This window comes from Oncorhynchus clarkii, chromosome 10, assembly GCF_045791955.1.
Source record: "Oncorhynchus clarkii lewisi isolate Uvic-CL-2024 chromosome 10, UVic_Ocla_1.0, whole genome shotgun sequence".
NCBI lineage: Eukaryota > Metazoa > Chordata > Actinopteri > Salmoniformes > Salmonidae > Oncorhynchus > Oncorhynchus clarkii.
This window is the reverse complement of record NC_092156.1, coordinates 40209902-40229353: the sequence shown is the minus strand read 5'-3', so window position 1 is coordinate 40229353 and position 19452 is coordinate 40209902. Positions and strand designations below refer to the sequence as shown.

The 19452-nt window shown below is 41.6% G+C and overlaps 2 protein-coding genes across 3 annotated transcripts in view; both read right to left on the bottom strand.

Annotated features, from left to right (window-relative positions):
• Positions 1–1270: 1270 nt before the first annotated feature.
• LOC139419553 (fibroblast growth factor receptor 1-A-like) lies at positions 1271–8292 on the bottom strand. The gene is made up of 12 exons (XM_071169523.1): positions 8177–8292; positions 7898–8030; positions 7704–7800; positions 5508–6006; positions 5289–5387; positions 2823–2983; positions 2565–2702; positions 2362–2473; positions 2171–2270; positions 1953–2052; positions 1711–1809; positions 1271–1437 (listed from the first exon to the last, which is right to left on the bottom strand). Exons 5-11 carry the CDS (start codon positions 5347–5349, stop codon positions 1741–1743), a joined length of 741 nt encoding a protein of 246 aa, XP_071025624.1. The 5' UTR covers positions 5350–5387; positions 5508–6006; positions 7704–7800; positions 7898–8030; positions 8177–8292; the 3' UTR covers positions 1271–1437; positions 1711–1740.
• A 614-nt stretch (positions 8293–8906) lies between these two features.
• Positions 8907–19452, bottom strand: part of LOC139418466 (ubiquitin carboxyl-terminal hydrolase 32-like) — a 28858-nt gene continuing 18312 nt past the window's right edge. The window contains exons 17-34 of one of the 2 annotated variants that reach the window (XM_071167936.1): positions 18723–18877; positions 18486–18567; positions 18325–18399; positions 16732–16870; positions 16474–16579; positions 16152–16325; positions 15794–15968; positions 15379–15530; positions 15151–15274; positions 14618–14823; positions 14327–14511; positions 14123–14209; positions 13911–14031; positions 12126–12317; positions 11677–11896; positions 11188–11573; positions 10970–11062; positions 8907–10829 (exon numbers count right to left, since the gene is read on the bottom strand). In XM_071167936.1, coding sequence (XP_071024037.1) covers positions 10656–10829; positions 10970–11062; positions 11188–11573; positions 11677–11896; positions 12126–12317; positions 13911–14031; positions 14123–14209; positions 14327–14511; positions 14618–14823; positions 15151–15274; positions 15379–15530; positions 15794–15968; positions 16152–16325; positions 16474–16579; positions 16732–16870; positions 18325–18399; positions 18486–18567; positions 18723–18877 — 2846 coding nt within the window. In that variant the 3' untranslated portion in view covers positions 8907–10655. Of the gene's footprint in view, positions 10830–10969; positions 11063–11187; positions 11574–11676; positions 11921–12125; positions 12318–13910; positions 14032–14122; positions 14210–14326; positions 14512–14617; positions 14824–15150; positions 15275–15378; positions 15531–15793; positions 15969–16151; positions 16326–16473; positions 16580–16731; positions 16871–18324; positions 18400–18485; positions 18568–18722; positions 18878–19452 lie in introns of both variants that reach the window. The other variant, XM_071167935.1, reaches the window with a different exon arrangement.

Below are 19452 nucleotides of genomic sequence, written 5' to 3'. Positions count from 1 at the left end.
GTACTAGTGACTAGTGACCCTTACTTAAAAAGATTGCAGTCTCAGTGCAGTTTAACAGCAGTTCAACTGCAGTACACTGCAGTTATTCTGAAATTACTGCGTCCAAAATACCACAGTCGACTGCAGTTGCTGCACTTTTACTGCAATTTCAAAATCTTTTTTTTGTAACCAGAAAATGTGCTTAAAGATGCACTATGCAGAAATCGCTCTGCCATTTACTGGTTGCTAAAATTATAATAGTTTGCCTAATTGAATTTTATGTGACAAAACAAACAAGTTTAGTTTAGAGAATCATTGTACCATCTGAATCGCTGTGAAATATCTTTTCCATAACCCAAAATATTGTATTTTCAACTGTTTGAAACTGGTGGACAAAACCAAAAATAAAAGACACAAAAACTAAAGTAAAAAATGGGGAGCATAGAAATAGCTCACAAAGAACAGATCTACTGCTTCTTAGACATATCATTCTTAGACTTGCTCTCAAATAGAATGACAGATCTATAACTCACATTTCTATGTGATTTTTTGTTGGGTTACCCCAAAAAGGTACGTATTGCAGCTTTAAGTACATGTTACTTGTAGAGCGTTACCACCCACTGCTGCCAAAGATAGGCATGGGACTGGGTCTCTAGACTGTCAAGCAGTGTTTGTGGTGTCTTTTTTCAAGAACTTAGCTGGCTAACTAGCTACTCCCCTTTATTTCAAATCCATTAATCTTAGTAGGCCTAACCCGAATTCTTGCATGAACCCCTGGACAAAACCCTGAGTCCTGGGCTATGCTACATATACATTGATTTAAAGAAAGTCAAAATCACTAACAATTGTAGCCTATTTAATGACATGTACAACTTGTCTAACACACACAATGAAAATGTTGCATTGGAACCACATCCTGTGCACCAGTTAGGTACTGTATCACGTGAATAATGTTCTTATTATTTGTACCTGAGGGGGATCTGTAGGCCTTTTAGGATGCATTATTCTATATCGTTTCATTGTAGTAGACCTACAGTATGTCATACCAGTGGTGGAAAAAGTACCCAATTTTCATACTTGAGTAAAAGTAAAGATACCTTAAAAGAAAATGACTCAAGTAAATGTGAAAGTCACCCAGTAAAATACTACTTGAGTAAAAGTCTAAAACTATTTGGTTTTAAATCTACTTAAGTATCAAAAGTAAATGTAGTTGCTAAAATATACTTAAGTATCAAAAGTAAAAGTATAAATCATTTAAAATGTCTCATATTAAGCAAACCAGACAACACAATTTTCTTGTTTTTAAAATTTGCGGATAGCCATGGGCACACTCCAACACTCAGACATCATTTCAAAACAAAGTATTTGTGTTTAGTGAGTCTGCCAGATCAGAGGCAGTAGGGATGCCCAGGGATGTTCTCTTGATAAGTGCGTGAATTAGACCATTTTCCTGTCCTGCTAAGCATTAAACATGTGATGAATACTTTTGGGTTACAGGGAAAATGTAAAAGGAGTAAAAATTACATTATTTTCTTTAGGAATGTTGTGGAATTAAAGTAAAAGTTGTCAAAAATATAAATAGTAAAGTACAGATACCCCAAAAAACTACTTAAGTAGCACTTAACGTATTTTTTACTTAAGTACACCACTGCCTACTATCCTAAGTAAAGGAAAAAAATGATTTTGCAAACATGCACATCCAAACATGTTATGCTACTTGAAGTAACTTACACATATTTAGTCCCCGTGAAGTAGAGTGGGCTAGATTTGACCTTGGTCGCCAAATTCAATATTGGCCATTGGGACTCCGTTGTCCACTTTGACGTAATCCTGCAGTGCAGACAATATACAAACACAAGGAACTGCATGAAAAGGTCAAATGTTGCATGCCCAGATAGCCTCTTAAATCATTTGAATCCACAGAGAAGAATATGAGATGCAGAAGGAAGTCTAGCGGAAGAAGCCACACGTACTTCATCATCCTCCAGGATGTTCTCGAGGTCTCTGACTATGTCGTTGAAGGAGGGCCTTTGGGTGTTTGGCTCCAGCCAACAGTCCCTAATCGTCTGCAGTCTAGAAGTAAAGGGGTCAATTTACTAGCACACCAGTATCATGCAAATAGACAAGAGCAGTTGATATTCCTGGAAATATTACATGTAAAAAATGAACCAGAAAGGGGACCATTTCTCACATCTCTGGCCTACATGTCTCTGGGACTGAGTTCCTTTGTCCAGAGCAAACATAGCGCACCACCAACTCTGGAGCTTCCAGGTTAGGATATGGTAAGGTCCCTAAGATTAAGATGAATCATTAATGACTCATTATTAAAACATTAGTGAATAGATTTCATTCAGTTAATCTCAGGTGCTCTTTCCATCTTACCAAATGTTTGCATCTCCCACAGCACAATGCCAAAGGCCCAGACATCCCCTTTGAAGCTGTAGTAGTTGTTTCTGAAGTACTCTGGGGGATACCAACGCAGGGGCACACTTTGCTGTGAAGTGAAGCACAAAGAACAGCCAAGTTAGAGATATCTTTATGCTCTCGTCACAATGTCTGGGTGACTTCAGTACAGTCCTCCTCACCATGTGGTCCACTTTGCAGCTGCTGCGATGGCTCCTTTTGTGAGTCAGGTCTTGAGCCAGTCCAAACTCTGCCAGCTTCACCTCTCTGGGAAAATGGTTCACCATAATGTTTCTCAGGGCTAGGTCACAGTGCACCACCTGGAGTATGAACAATTGTGGAACAGAACTGATGGGGTCAAATATGTATGTGTGGTGACCACAGGAAAAATGTTGAATATATGACATTGTTGATGGATTTTTAGAATGATTTTAATGTACCATTTTAGAGCACAGGTGTCTCATGGCATGGGCAATGTGATATGCTGCTGTGGTGAAGAAATGTTGCAGTTGACTGTCCCTGCTCAGTTGGTCTTGATTCACTTGAAGGAAACTGCGCAGTGTCCCACTGCTCACCGACTCTAGGATCAGCATGTAAGGAGCTGGAGTAAAGGGAAATAAAACACACACAAAACCACCTTTCCACTTTTTGCCATGGGACAAGATGCAGAAACAATCAATGCTAAATAAACTATACTGAACAAAAATATAAATGCAACATGCAACAATTTCTAAGATTTTACTGAGTTGCAGTTCACATAGTTGCAAAAGTATTCATTCATCCCCCTTGGCGTTTTTACTATTTTGTTGCTTTACAACCTGTAATTTAAATGTTTTTTTATTTGTATTTCATGTAATGGACCTACACAAAATAGTCCAAATTGGTGAAAGGAAAAAAATTACATGTTTAAAAAAATGTGGGAAAAAATGTGAAGCCCCTAAATAAGATCTGGTGCAACCAATTACCTTCAGAAGTCACATAATTAGTTAAATAAGGTCCACCCGTGTGCAATCTAAGTGTCACACGATCTGTCACATGATCTCAGTATATATACACCTGTTCTGAAAGGCCCCAGAGTCTGCAACACCACTAAGCAAGGGGCACCACCAAGCAAGCGGCACCATGAAGACCAAGGAGCTCGCCAAACAGGTCAGAGCCAAAGTTGTGGAGAAGTAGAGATCAGGGTTGAGTTATAAAAAATTGAAAACTTTGAGCATCCCATGGAGCACCATTAAATCCATTATAAAAAATGTAAAGAATATGGCACCACAACAAACCTGCCACCCACCAACACTCACGGACCAGGCAAGGAGGGCATTAATCAGAGAGGAAACAAAGATACCAAAAATAACCCTGAAGGAGCTGCAAAGCTCCACTGCAGAGATTGGAGTATCTGTCCATAGGGCCACTTTAAGCCGTACACTCCACAAAGCTGGGCTTTATGGAAGAGTGGCCAGAAAAAAAAGCCATTGCTTAAAGAAAAAAATAAGCAAACACGTTTGGTGTTCGCCAAAAGGCATGTGGGAGACTCCCCAAACATATGGAAGAAGGTACTCTGTTCAGATTAGACTAAAATTGAGCTTTTTGGCCATCAAGGAAATCGCTGTCTGGCGAAACTTATCACCCCGAGAACACCATCCCCACAGTGAAGCATGGTGGTGGCAGCTTCATGCTGTGGGGATGTTTTTCATCGGCAGGGACTGGGAAACTGGTCAGAATTGAAGGAATGATGGATGGTGTTAAATACAGGGAAATTCTTGAGGGCAACCTGTTTCAGTCTTCCAGAGATTTGAGACTGGGACGGAGGTTCACATTCCAGCAGGACAGTGACCCAAAGCATACTACTAAAGCAACACTAGAGGTGTTTTAAGGGGAAACATTTACATGTCTTGGAATGGCCTAGTCAAAGCCCAGACCTCAATCCAATTGAGAATCTGTGGTATGACTTAAAGATTGCTGTACACCAGCGGAACCCATCCAACTTGAACAAGCTGGGGCAGTTTTGCCTTGAAGAATGGGCAAAACTCCCAGTGGATAGATGTGCCAAGCTTATAGACATGCCCCAAGAGACTTGCAGCTGTAAAAGGTGGCTCTACAAAGTATTGACTTTGGGAGGGGGGTGAATAGTTATGCACGCTCAAGTTTTCAGTTTTTATTGTCTAATTTCTTGTTTGTTTCAAAGTGGTAGCCATGTTGTCTAAATCAAATGATACACATTTTACAATTCCAGGTTGTAAGGCAACAAAATAGGAAAAATGCTAAGGGGGTGAATACTTTCGCAAGCCACTGTATGTTATATGGATGTCACATGACTGGGAACACAGATATGCATCTGTTGGTCACAGACACCTTTAAAAAATGGGCCTCACAAAGGTTTCAGATCTCGTCATTGTATTTCTTGGCATTCAAATTGCCATCGATAAAATGCAATTGTGTTCATTGTCCATAGCTTATTCCTGCCCATACAATAACACCACCACCACCACACTGTTAATATCAGCAAACCGCTCACCCACACAATGCCATTCAAGTGGTCTGCGGTTTTTAGGTCAGTTGTACATAATGCCAAATTCTCAAAAACAACGTTGGAGGCGGCTTAAGGTAGAAAAATGAACATTACATTCTCTGGCAACAGCTCTGGTGGACATTTCTGCAGTCAGCATGACAATTGCACGCTCCCTCAAAACTTGAGACATCTGTGGCATTGTGCTGTGTGATAAAACTGCACATTTTAGAGAGGCCATTTATTGTCCCCATTTATTGTCCCCATTTGTGCCCAACATTTGAGAGAAATACGTTTTTTGTGCGTACGGAAGATGTCTAGGATCTTTTATTTCAGCTCATGAAACATGGGACCAACACTTTATACGTTTATATTTTTGCTGAGTGTAGTATGTGACTCTTACCCTGTGTGATGTTCCAGTCTAGCAGCTGCAGCACGTTCTTGTGGACACCCAGCTTCCTCATGATGCTCACCTCTCTGGCTACTCTCCTGTGAGTAGCCCCTACAGATGGTGAGGGTTGGAGGGCATTACTCTGTGATTGATATTATTGTAATGATTAAAGTGCATTGTCTCTCTGATTGATGATGAATGTGTTAGTGAGCTTGATGGATGTGTCCTAACCCTCTTTGATAATCTTGCAGGTGACAATGAAGTGGCCCTTGCAGGTGCCACGTATCACCTTAGCCTTGTAGTACACCCCTTCCCTCCCTGCTTTGATGATATACTGTAGACCTAGCCCAGACGTGTTGAAACAGGAAACCTGGGAAATTAAGTCCACACTGTTACACCATTTCACAGCTAAATTCAAATATGAGAATGTTTTTTTTTTACACCGTTGCTTTTTCTACACAGTAAGTTTACAGTTTGCCGTGGTCTCCAGAGAGACCTAGAAGCAGACTTGGTTGTCTGCCTTTCAAGGGGAGTGGTTAAGTTGGTGTCCTGTGACTCCTGTCCCAGAGTGACAGAGACAAGCTCTCGTGTGGGATGGCTTCTTGTCTCATGCCCCAAACACTTCCTCAAGGTTAGGGGACTTCTAGATGGGGGGTTAGATGGAGGAGCTCTGCCCGATAGACCCTCAACACCCTGCAGGTCTCGAATGGTGTGAATCAAAGTGCGATACCTGGAAAGGATATGAAGCATGTTAGTAGTATTATACACTAGTAGTATAATACACTACCAGTCAGTTATACACTACTCGTTCCAGGTTTTTTTTTTTTTTTTACTATTTTCTACATTGTAGAATAATAGTGAAGACCACAAAACTATGAAATAACACATGGAATCATATAGTAACCAAAAAAGTTTACTTTTTCGGGATCGATGTTCTGTCCAATGTAGGCTAATGCGCTTAGCATGAGGTTGTAAGTAACAAGACAATTTCCCAGGACATAGATAGACATATCTGATATGGGCAGGAAACTTAAATTCTTGTTAATCTAAATGCACTGTCCAATATACAGTAGCTATTACTGTGAAAGAATACCATGCTATTGTTGGAGGAGAGTGCACAATTTTGAACATGAAAAGTTGTTAATAAACAAATTAGGCACATTTTGGCAGTCTTGATACAAAATGTCAAACAGATATAGAATGGTTAATTGGATCAGTCTAAAACTTTGCACATACACTGCTGCTATCTGGTGGACAAAACCTAATTGCACCTGGGCTGGAATAATACATTATGACCTTTCTCTTGCATTTCAAAGATGATGGTACAAAGAAATACAAAATAACTATTTTTGTCTTTGTATTATCTTTTACCAGATCTATTATGTTATATTCTCCTACATTCCTTTCACATTTCCACAAACTTCAAAGTGTTTCCTTTCAAATGGTACCAAGAATATGCATATCCTTGCTTCAGGGCCTGAGCTACAGGGAGTTATAGTTGGGTATGTCATTTTAGGCGAAAATACATTTAGGTTAAACAAATCAAAATATATTTTATATTTGAGATTCTTCAAAGTAGCCACCCTTTACCTTGATGACAGCTTTGCACACTCTTGGCATTCTCTCAACCAGGTTCATGAGGTAGTCACATGGAATGCATTTCAATTAACAGGTGTGCTTTGTTAAAAGTTCATTTGTGGAATTTCTTTCCTTTTTAATGTGCTTGAGCCAATCAGTTGTGTTGTGACAAGGTAGGGGTGGTATACAGAAGATAGCCCTATTTGGTAAAATACCAAGTCCATATTATGGCAAGAACAGCTCAAATAAGCAAAGAGAAACAACAGTCCATCATTACTTTAAGACATGAAGGTCAGTCAATTAGGAACATTTCAAGAAGGAGAGTGATAAAGTGTTGCATCAGATGACCGGACCCCCACAATCACTCAACCTCAACCCAATTGAGTTGGTTTGGGATGAGTTGGACCACAGTGAAGGAAAAGCAGTCAACAAGTGCTCAGCATATGTGGGAACTCCAAGACTGTTGGAAAAGCATTCCAGGTGATGCTGGTTAAGAGAATGCCAAGAGTGTGCAAAGCTATCATCAAGGCAAAGGGTGGCTACTTTGAAGAATCTAAAATACAAAATATTGATTGACTTGTTTAACACTTTTTTGGTTACATGATTCCATATGTGTAATTTCATAGTTTTGATGTCTTAACTATTATTCTACAATGTAGAAAATAATAAAAAATTAAGAAAAACCCTGGAATGAGTAGGTGTGTCCAAACTTTTTACTGGTACTGTATGTTATCAACTGTATTTGGTGTAGTAAGGTTGCATCCAGTATGGAACAGTCACATCTACTACCGATACTGTATTTAGGAAAGGTACAAATGTTTGATATCTTTACAAGTGGTGTAAGCTTACTTCCTCGTCCACAGAATTGCCATTAAAATGACAATGGTGACAGTAAACCCAGAAATACCGATTAGAATGTAGAACATCCCGTTTAATCTGCTACCTCCTGAGAAAATACACATTCACCAGTTACATCAGAGCTTGAGAAACTGTCAACAACAGTAAGCTTTCCATCTCACAATACATATGATTACACGACTCACCTACTATAGGATCTGAGAATTTATAACCAAGATCATTTGTTATATTTGAGTTCCTGATGAGGGAAGTTTCTGTGTGATTACTTGTTGCATTCCAATATGACATTTCTCTGTTGAGTGTGTATGTTGCCTTCATCTGAGGACTCAAGAGCAAAAATATGAAATGGTATGAAACAAATTACATTGAAAGGGTTCTAAAGTAGGCAAAGAGCTATGACTTCCCCCCCCCCCCCCCAGAGTTATACACATTTAAATTGTATGGAGAAAGAGAGTACACCTCACCCACAGTGCCCAAGCTGGTAAGATATTCAAGCAACTTCTGTCCAAATTCATGTGAAATATTTTCTATTGCAACCACTGAGATGACCACTTCTGTTCGTTCTTCACCTCACTTTGTTATGTGGCTTCCTGTCGTCCCTCACTCACAGGAAGGAGCGGCTTTGTCATCAGTATCACTATGTCTCGCTGGATAAATTAAGCTTTCAAGTCATTCTATATTCATGTACTCCTATGAGTTTTTGGGTGACAACGGCAGCTGGTTAACATTTTGCAACTGGCCACTAATCATTTCAAATGAAACATGACCATATTGGACCCCAATATGACTAACGGTTATCAAGGGAAGTGTGTGTCAGATAGTGCTATGGGTGGGAGGCATTTTCATGCTGTGTTCTGATGCGCAAAGCTTACTTTCACCAACAGTAAAAAGGTTTGAACATAGATTGACAAAGCCCACACACAGTTCTAGGTTGTAAGGGAGGTGGAGGTGACATGGCCTCTTTGTGGTTTCCTATGTTTTCAGAAATAGTACTAAAATATATTTTCTCCCGACAGTTATTTGAGCTGTGCTTGTCGAAAGTATGTGGCCCTGAGAATATGTTGTCTAGCTTTACCTAGGCTGCTGGACATTGTTATTAAGTTATGACCAATATAGAAATGTACATTCCATCCAATTGCTCATGTTAACCATCCTAATAAGACTGTACATGAAAAGGGACACAAAAGCTGTGTATTTTATTGGCTGCCTGCTTTAATAGTTAGATAAACTAATCACTCCATATACAAGACAGATCTTTGCAGTTCATATTCCAATACATCCTTTTTCCAAAAGTATTTATGTACAGTACATGTTCATTTTTCCACAAGGGTCAGTGCAAAGTAAATTTAGACTATAAACATTTTTAGAAAAAGTACATTAAATTAAGAATAAATCAAAAAGAAAACATTACAACTAAATAGACAAAAATAAAAAATAAACATTCAGTAGTAATCGCTGTATCAAGGTTTTCAGAGGGACAATACTGAAAATGACCACTGCAGCAGTTAGCTAAGGTTAAAAATGTTTTAAAAAATCAAAGACATCAGAATGCTTACCGTACTACCATCATACGTCAGGTAGAGTGGGTAGGTTTCTGTCCAGATGTTATAATCAGTAATTGATTAACCAAATAAAAGCATACACCTCAACAAGCCTTTAAAGACAGAGCAGAAATGAGAGCTGTGGATTGTAACAGATATAGCTCAGGGCTTAAACAATTAGATTTTTGTGTCTTCATATGATTAGATGAATTGAACTCCTTGTGACAATGTTTCACATAGTGCATGTCAACATAGCTACAATAAATACATGTTTTCCGAGGCGCGTAGGGGAAAAGCTATCTATTCACTTGTCGCATAACGGTAAGGTGCAACGACTCAAAACTAAGAAATGTCCCTCTGCCTAAATCAAATACATCATACCTATGGCATTCAGAAAGATGCAACATTAGCCACAACTTATGCTCTTTGAAGTTGTGATCTCATTACTTGCATAAATAATTGTGTTAACTTGGGCACAATAATAAAGTATGTCATGGCCTACTGGTAGCTACTATAATGAAAGTCAACTGTTGATGTGATAACATCACAATGTTGTCATGGCACAGACTGATATGTTGTTGGAATGGACCTGCACACAGATTGGGACAAGCAGACGCTACAGGAAGATTGTGTCAGATAGGTAAGGGGTTCTGAGGCTTTGTTCTTAGCAGACCTGGCGTGATGAACACCAAAGACAGAGATACATTGCAATGCAAATACATGAATGTAGTTCAGCAACACTGAATTTAATCCAGGCCTATCGGTCTGGAGTCCGACTCCTTTACATTTGAAGAAGACAAAAAAGGGTATTTTCTAAAGAGACATTTTAGAATTGTGACTATGGATTTGACTACTGTCCAAAGCAGGGTATGATGAGGTAGTGAACACTTGCTACTACTGCAATCATTTTTTGTAGATTTCAATGGGGGGGGGGGGGGGGTTCAGTTACATTTCACTAGATCAATTGTATTATAACATCTTTAACTACAGAGAATACCAATCAAATGTGTCTAGTGTCTACACATATTGCCACTGGCATTGGTTTACAAACAAACAAACACACACACACACACTTGTCACATCTGGCCTAGGACCAGCACCATGGGCCTAAGCATGGTCACCCTCCGACAAGGTGTTGATGCTGAAACAAACCAATACACAGCCCTTCCTTTTGTTTGACATCGCTAGCGCAAAATAACTTGAGTACCATTGCTTGAAAAAAATGTCTATCCACTAAGAAGAGGTGGTGTAAAAATGGTTTGTGGTCCACTTCTAACCACCAGGGATGATTTCTAAGGTTCAGCTCATCTCAACCTGAGAGATTTCAGATTCAAATAGTAAGGTGGTTTTCTAGCACAAGCATGTCGATGAACCAGCAGCACATTGACACATCAACAGTTAATTACTGAAGAACACAGTACTTCTTATAATCAGACTCAAAGTCCTCGTCCATGCTAGTTGTGTCGGCCATCTTTTTGCCGTCAGTTTTGGGCATGAACAGAGAATAATCCACTCCCTGCTGCTCGTAGAACAGGATATAGGCAGAGTCTGCATCAATCTCCTCTGACCTCAACTCCTGAACACAGAAAACACAGTGCAGCTTGGTTTATACTTGTGAACTTCAAATTGCTGCGTTATAGATGACAAATGGACAATGCATCACATACCAGAGATTGAAATGCTGTGTTTGGAATACAAACTCATGACTTCACTTACCTTACAGCTACTGTCGTTGTAACAGTACCACTTTTCATTTGGGTTTTTGGCATATGTCACATAGTGGCCTCCTCCGAGGATCCCTGAATGGCACTGCAGACACAAAAGTGATTGGTGGTTAAGAGGATATTCCAGGTGGTAGATAGTCACTTTGCACTCCTGTGTCTTCAGGTTATAAGAGCAATATTCTTAGAGAAAAACTAATATTTAATACTTACTGAAATTGCATACAAGTTGTACATGGGGTCTATGCAGATTTTGTCTCTTTGGTCCTGGGAGGCCTCCAGATCTATGCTGTCCTCGGTGTAGCCATTGCTCTCCAGCTCAGACACAGACGTTGTGTTGTCACAGTCCCTAGCCGTGTCCTCTCCAGAGGTAGAGTCGCTGAGGCCCTCTCCCCTGCTCCCCATCCCGCTGGCCTCGAGCTCCATGGGGCTCTCCCTGCCACTGTCCAGACTCTCTTTACTGAGGGATAGCTGGTACCTGCTTTCCAGGGGCAACACCCGTCCACGGCCCTGCCTCCTGCCCTCACTCTGTGGGCTGCAGTTGGGGCTGACATCTCTGCTGAGGGGAGTGCTGGCCATCCTCCCTGAGCACAGAGACTCTGAAAATAGAACATACATTCATAGATGAACACCAGCCCGTCTAAAGGAATAAGTGGGATGTGACAGCTACATCTGAAACCCCAGTCAAGACTCTTTACAAACCTTTCCCATTGTTGAGAGTTGGGGTGGGGTTACAGACAGTGTCTCCACCCCCAGATTTTGGTACTCCTCCCTCTGTGTCGTGTAGCTCCTCCCCTAGCCCGTCCCTCCAGCTCTGTTGGCTTTGGTCTGCATCTCTCGGAGTCAGAAAAGCACTGGGATCAAATGTCTCCCTGGGAAACCTCACAATCTTCTGGGATTTGATCCACCGCCCATTCATAAACTGGAAACGTTTTAAATGAATAATCTGTCATTCAAATGGGCAGAATAAAAGCGTTTTAGAGTGGGTGATGTCCTGTGCAGTCTTGCAAATCAGACATGGCATTCAAACTGTTGGACTAGGGGTTTCTTTCTTTCTCTTTGCATAGGTTTCAACTGTTGCCTATAGACACTAAGATTAATAGGGAGAGGACTGGGGAGTTAATGCAGAGGGAATGAGCTGTATATCTGACCAGGATGGGCGGCAGCCTCCACAGGTCCAGTTTCTTGGTGGCCAGGCGGTGGGTCTTGCACTTGGAGCAGTAGTAGAGCTCATCCTCTCCCAGCTCTTCCTCACTGGTAAAGGCCTGCAGACAACTGTCCAGACTGATGGGCTCTGCCTGGGCCCTGCGACTCTGTTCCACACTGGGGTGCTCCTCCACGATCTATAGGACACACTCATTACTTAGTCAATGTCGTTGTTCCATTAGATATGGAATAAATTAGGCATGTGCATCTTTCCTTTTCAGGACGATTCGATGCATGATCTCTCAATACAGAAACGTTAAGTTTTAGTTTGAAACGATTCGGTTTGATTAGAGGAACGAATCGATGCGACACATTAACATTGGTTGCATAAACACATTCAGTAAAATCTGCTGCTGATGGGCCTCTCTGAGCTGACATCTGTCTGTGTCTGTGTGTATATATACATTTTTGCACATAAAAAGTGTTAGAGCTAGTAATGTATCAATATTGATCTTACATTTTCTATGACATAACCAATTAATTTATAGCACAACTTTGGATTTCACCTCTGTCTCATAATCAAATGGTTTAGACTGTTTGGAAGTTGACAGACTCGGAGTGAACTTCTCTTCTCCCACTTCGACTATGCGGGTAGCAAAAGTGATTGCTGTCCTCGTTATGAAATTAATCAACTTTACCCTGAATATCGAAAAATTACAATACATTTATTTTTATTCAACCTTTATTTAACTAGGCAAGCCAGTTAAGAACAAATTCTTATTTACAATGACGGCCTACCCCGGCCAAACCTGGACGACGTTGGGCCAATTGTGCACCACCATATGGGACTCCCCAATACATACTGATTGTTTCAAGCAAAACTACCAAAACTACTGCTGATGGTGATCCTGAACAACTTAAATAAAATCTAATGTCCCGATCAGCATCTAGCCTACCTATAGCCAGATGAGCGTAGTCTCCCTGGCAGTAGCTTAGGCTACTTTTACTCCGGGAAAAAACATTTTCAACAGCGCATTTGATAAGAATAACCTATCAAATTACATTGGTTGTCGCTCAACTCATAAAGCTAAATATTGCGCAAGCCATTTTACAAACATATAAATGCTGAAGGTGACGCGCAGATGTGCCAGATCAGGAATAGGTCTTCCTCTTGTTGGTCTACGAGTGAAGCTGGGTACAGTGCGCAGTTTGACTAGCCTACTGTTATTGCCTGGGGTTGCATGCAAAATGACTTGTAGATCAATGACTTAACACAGTTACATGCTTAGTTCAATACTGAAGGAGAGAGGACGCATCGGTTGTCACAAAAGATTAAGTATTTTCAGAAGGTAAGAAAAAGAAAATGTTATTTGACCTGCGATTTGTAACATTTGAATAGATTTTCTGACCGATGCATGCTACATTGGATCAGTTTGTGATCCTGTGGACCGATGCACTCATATCTTAAACACTTGGACCGGGGACTGATGCATATTGGTGAATCTGGTAGCCTAGCGGTTAGAGTTGGACTAGTAACTGGAAGGTTGCAAGATAGAATCCCCGAGGTGACAAGGTAAAAATCTGCCATTCTGCCCCTGAACAAGGCAGTTAACCCACTGTTCCCCTGTAGGCCGTCATTGAAAATAAGAATTTATTTTTAACTGACTTGACAAGTTAAATAAAGGTAAACATTTTTATTTAAATAATCATTACATCCCTAGAATAAATATATTGATATGACCTCTAGGGTCTCACTGCTGTGTTTATCCCCAGCCTCATGTCTCTCTTACCCTCTCCTGAGAGGTCTGGTAACGGAGGTGTAGAGCAGTGGGGTCCCAGTCCACAGCCATGAAGGCATTCCCCACAGCAGCCCTGTCATCGTTACACTCCACTGTGCAGCCTCTGCAGAACCTGTGGGGGACACCAACAGAGGGTATCAATTAACACCTTCTCCATCTTCAACCGTATTGTGATATGTTGTACTGTGAGGGCAGACAATTACCTGTACCACGGACACCAGGCGCAGGAGTTGCCATCTCTCTGCACCACGCGCAGGGTGAAGGGATACTGGTAGCCCATGCTGTCATCACTATGTTCACAACAAACAAAAACACACAGTACAATATCACACATCTGTGCCATTAGGATAAGACTGAGCACTGCAAGCCACCTGACAGAACACACAGAGTGGTCTGGAGAGACTGACCAGTCCTGGGCGTGGTTGCTGGCCTCCTGAGGGGGTAAGGGACTAGCCAAGCGGGACACCTGGGTCCAAACAGCGTCATACAGGTCCCTGGTCCTGGTGTGGACTGTACACGGCACGATCAATGGCATCCCAAACAGACTGGGTCGGTTTTTCTGACTGGACAGGAAATATAACTCTGCCCGCATCTACAAAACAAACAAAAACAGTTTAGAAGTGAGCATTATATAGACTGACTAATCTTGATGCATTGATAATCTTGTCTCCATCTTTAGCCCATCCTGCAGTTCTCACCATCTTCCTATGGATGGCGATGATGTACCCAGCAAAGGTGCTGTCCAGAGGGGGCATCACGTAGCCGTTGGGGAGACCATTGGCATGGCTGCCCTCTGTGACACAGGGCACTACAGTGCTGGGCATGCCCTTGGGGATCATTCCTAGTTTCAGAGAGTTAATCTCAGTTACCTTGGCAGCATTCCCATTTGCTAGCGCTGGAGCTTCTGGAGATGACATGAAGAACAAACAGCTTGTCAAGTTGTCAGTGAAGACTTAAATAAGACATAACAGCAGTGTTGACAGCAACTGTGATGGTCATTTAGCTTTGTTATATTGTTCAGTGTCAAAGTAGCTACCTTTCCATCAGTTATCTAAAAACATGTGCATTTCTTGAAATTATTAAATGTTCTTGGTTGCTACTATGCATTTTCATCACTTCGCACTGATTGCTTTTAAAAAGAGCCTTATATGACAAAGGCTTTGATTGAATAACTTTTCAAAAAAGTGCCTTTGAAAAGAGAAGAACAAACTGATAAACCAAATCTGTATACCATCACCATCTGTTTGCGTGGGGGAGGACACCACAGATGTGGATACGCCTGACACCGGGATCTCAAACGCACACAGAAAGCCGCTCACCGCCCGACGCACTTTCTGGTTGTCCAGTGGGAAATTCTAAAAATTGGGTAGACAGACTTTCACTAGTCTATGTGCATATGAACAGAGTGATGGTTGGATGGACAGTGATGAGGACAGATGATGGCTGGTGATAGCTCTACCTTGATGTTAGAGGCATGGACTTCAGCCAGGAGGATCTGCTCAGGGTTAAGGCAGCAGAGTTCACTCAGGAGTCTCTTCAGGCCTGTGTACTTCTCATCCGCATTGAGCCGGAGCCCATACCGCACTGGGCATGACCCATCCAGCTTAATGACTGGACAGAGGAAACAAAGACAAAAGTGTTGCAGAGGCACGGGGTCCAATATACTTTCTCTCACAAGACAACAGGAACAAAGGAGCTTTCTATTCAAAACCACACTGTTACTGTAAAGCTCTGAGGCGAGCACAGGAAAGGGTGGACAGGCGACAGACATCCTGAGACAAATATCTCCAATATGATGGTAATCTTTGATGTTTCGGGAAATATTTTCTGGATGTTGAACTGTAGTACTGTATACACTGCATTATAAGGCTCACCTATGATCTCCAAGTGCATGGAGTTATCCATGGGTAGGGGGAGAGAGAGAAAGTTGAAGGGGTCGAAGCGTGCACTGACATGGCCACAGGTCTTGCACTTGACCTGTGACCTGAGCTGGCCATGGAACAGATCCACCACAATGGAGCGGTTCCTCCTCAAGTGATTCTCCCACGCCTGGGGGAACACAACACCACATCCTCACACCAGACAACTTCTAGCAGTTCAAGATGGCACAGAAAGCTAATATTACACCCACAAATCAACATTTACACTCAACAGTTACATAAGGTAATTCACCCAGGGTCTTGTTTCTGGATTGCTTCACTATGAAAAGAGGAAAAGTGTCTGAACTCTGACCTCAGAAGCCACCTCCCAGTCTGGCCGCCCGTCGCTGTCCTTCAGCTCTACGTAGGGTTTCTCGTGAACGCGGTTCAGGTCCTCGTGAAGGCCATCCAGCAGGAAGGCCAGCAGCTCCTGGGAGTCCTGCTGCTGGAAGCCATTGAACCGCGGGGCGTACTTCGCTATCGTCCACTGACGGAAGAGACAGGGGAGAGACAAGGACAGAAGGGAAAAGACAACCATTTGACTCTTGATTTTTAGGTTGAAAGACTGCACTTTTTAGGTTGGTAGACTCTAGCGTTATTGGGGGGGTCAGTTGAAGGCTTGTTTGTGGACGTACTCTGAGTTTCAGAGGGGCCAAGTTCTTTTGTGTTCCGCTCCACAACTCTTGTACCAGATCGCCATAGCATTTGGCCATGTGACCACGCATCCCAATGGGATTGGTCCTGTTATGAAGAGAAACAGTACAAATAATCTTGCACACTCATCTCTGCTTGCTGTGGGTTTATTTAACCAAAGTTTTGCTCAAAGTATATAACAAGCATTATTTTATAATAAGAATGCATTCTTGTAAATCTAAGATAATGCACACGTATACCTGTTGAGCTCATAGAGGTGGTTTCCTGAGGTGAAGTAGTCTGTGAGAGGCTTGGTGTTGCTCACACACTGGATACTGGAGTTCATGAAGCACGTGTTGCCAAGGTTGCTCAGTCCAGTCGCACCTTTCTCAGTAGGGACTGTGAACAGGAGGAGGCAACAGTCTGAGGCGGCTATTTAACCGTCAAAGGCTTCTACAACAGTCAATGTTGCGTGAAAGCAAAACGAGTATTGTCTGACAGGCTTATCTATAATATATCAAAGTACTTATCAGCTCAGTTAGTGTTAAATTCTTAATAGAGTCATTCCATGTCAATTCACCAAGCCATGACACCCACCATCACAGATTATTCTGAAATTGTTTCTAAAGTTAGAAACAGATTTTATTTGTATTTTTATTTAACTAGGCAAGTCAGTTAAGAACAAATTCATATTTACAATGACGGCCTACCCCGGCCAAACCCGGACGACGCTGGTACAATTGTGCGCCGCCCTATGGGACTCCAAATCACGGCCGGTTGTGATGCAGCCTGGAATTGAACCAGGGTCTGTAGTGACGCCTCTAGCACTGAGATGCAGTGCCTAAGCCCGCTGCAACTCGGGAGCTAAGATTAGCATTCCTTCAACATTATTTTGTTGACATATAATTTGATCTCTGAGAAATTGATTGCACCTAAATTGGTTATTTTAAAATGTAAAGGATACACATATTATATTCAATTAATATAGTACCCAACATCCAATTTGGACCAAACTTCTTCCGACCATTGAAAGACAATAAAAAGCTCAAAAGCCACCCACGGACTCCCCCACACACACCACCACAACAACCAGTATATACAGTATCAGTATGGAGCTAATGCTTGGAGTATTGATTCTTCATCCTACGTAATGTATTCCCTGTGAATCTGGCGATGTCCCCTCCCGTTTAAAGAAATTAGCCATTGAAGTTGCTTGCATTATTTACCATAAATTAGTGTGAAAGTACCAGGTTATTCCCACTAGATGCTGCAGTTCCTGCTATGGCCACACACTTTTATCAAATTTTCTGGTCTCTTGTGTTTATTAAATGGATTACAAAATGTTCTTTGCAATTTTGGGTAGAAAATCAATAGCTTTTGCTCATGGTGAAAATAAATCGTTAAGCCAGTCCTCCATGAAAGCAATTCAGTTTGTCCTTCTCTTAGCAACCTAATGCTTCAACCCAATTCTCTTTGTAAGTCCAACAAATGGCAGTTCTCTGAGGGCTATCCCTATGTTGCTTGTGGGTGGCTGTTGACCATTGTATTGAATTCCTCATGTCTTACTCATTGTTAGGAAGAATTATGGTCCAAAATCAGATGTTCAGTATATGAATACTATAAATTAAAAATGGCCAAGTTGGGTGCAATCAATTAGCTTAATTTCTCAGAGATCAAATTATATTTCAACAAAATAATGTTTCAGGAATGCTAATCTTATCCTTTTCCAACTACAGAAATTGAGATGGTGGGGGTCAAAATCCTCTTTCTTGTGCTTTTTGAGGTGGACTGACCCAATAAGGATTACACAATAGTAGTACTATTGGTGTAGCTGTATGCAGTAATGGTCTTACCATTGTGTCTGTTCATCCTGTTGTTGTTAGCAATGAAGGACATCTCCTCAGGCCAGCTCATGTCCTTGCTCCTTACTAATTAACACAAAGAAACCGTCATCTACTCATCCTGACAATACATGATGCATCTATTTAACACAGAGACTCATTATGATACATACCTTCTATAACCATGTACTGTTCATCTGGGATCTTCAACCCCTCCAGGGAATGGTCTTCATCATCAAGAAGGGTCAGATAATTCTGTGGAATACATTGTTTTGAAAGGTATTTGAGATTGAACTGTAAAAATACAAATAAAATGTGGAGTGCATTTGTGTGTGTATCGGAGCTTAGGTGTTTACTGTGCGTGTGTAGTGTATGTTGATGATGGGTCAACCTTCTGAATCCCCACCCACCTCATTGTTAAAGAGCCACAGGCGCATGTCTTCCTCCTTGATGCGGAGTCTCTGGGCCAGGTACTCATGGATGTCTTTGATGGTGCCCATCCTACTGAAACAGCCCGTGTAGACCAGCACACGTTTTAAGGGGGCACTAGGAGAGGGGACATTACCTGGGGATGGACCGGGAGACACCATTGATTACTGTTCATAGATGGAAAACTATAAAATGCTTGTGGTAGCTCATTTCCAGAATATTTTGCTGTGGCCAAAGGCTCTGCCAATCAATGAGGCCCAACTTGAGATCCGCGCAGATCATGAATTGACGTCAGTGGATCGTGCACATCTTAGGATATTGCCTATTAGGATATTGCCATCTTAGGATAGTGTCACAGAAAAAAAGGGTGTATGCATAGTGAGCACCCAGTTCCCCACACAGAAGTGATCTCACATGACTGAGATTAATGTGACCCCGTGGTGCCACCAGTCCTGTGACATCCACGTAAAAAAGAAGAAGATTTATTGGTTGTGTGGAGAGAGAATAGATAGCTGATCTCACAAGCTGCACACGCGGGAACTATTATTCAACAAGACAAACTATTCTAGAATTACAGAAGTGCAAAAATAGTACAACTTTTTGAAATTAGTTGAATGTAGAGTATGATCTAATCAGACACGCTTCAGACAAAAGGTCTGACTGTCAGATAATCAGATTACAACACGGATGTAAAAATAGACTCACAGTGTG

Bases quoted from the DNA above. Each gene is read 5' to 3' on its own strand.
- LOC139419553 (XM_071169523.1), bottom strand. From the start codon at position 5,349: ATGAGGAAGCTGGGTGTCCACAAGAACGTGCTGCAGCTGCTAGACTGG. The intron at 2,703-2,822 runs GTACATTAAAAT...TTCATACTCCAG, and splicing joins GACACCTGTGCTCTAAAATG to GTGGTGCACTGTGACCTAGC. The intron at 1,810-1,952 runs GTACGTGTGGCT...TCTGCACTGCAG, and splicing joins ACATCCTGGAGGATGATGAA to GATTACGTCAAAGTGGACAA.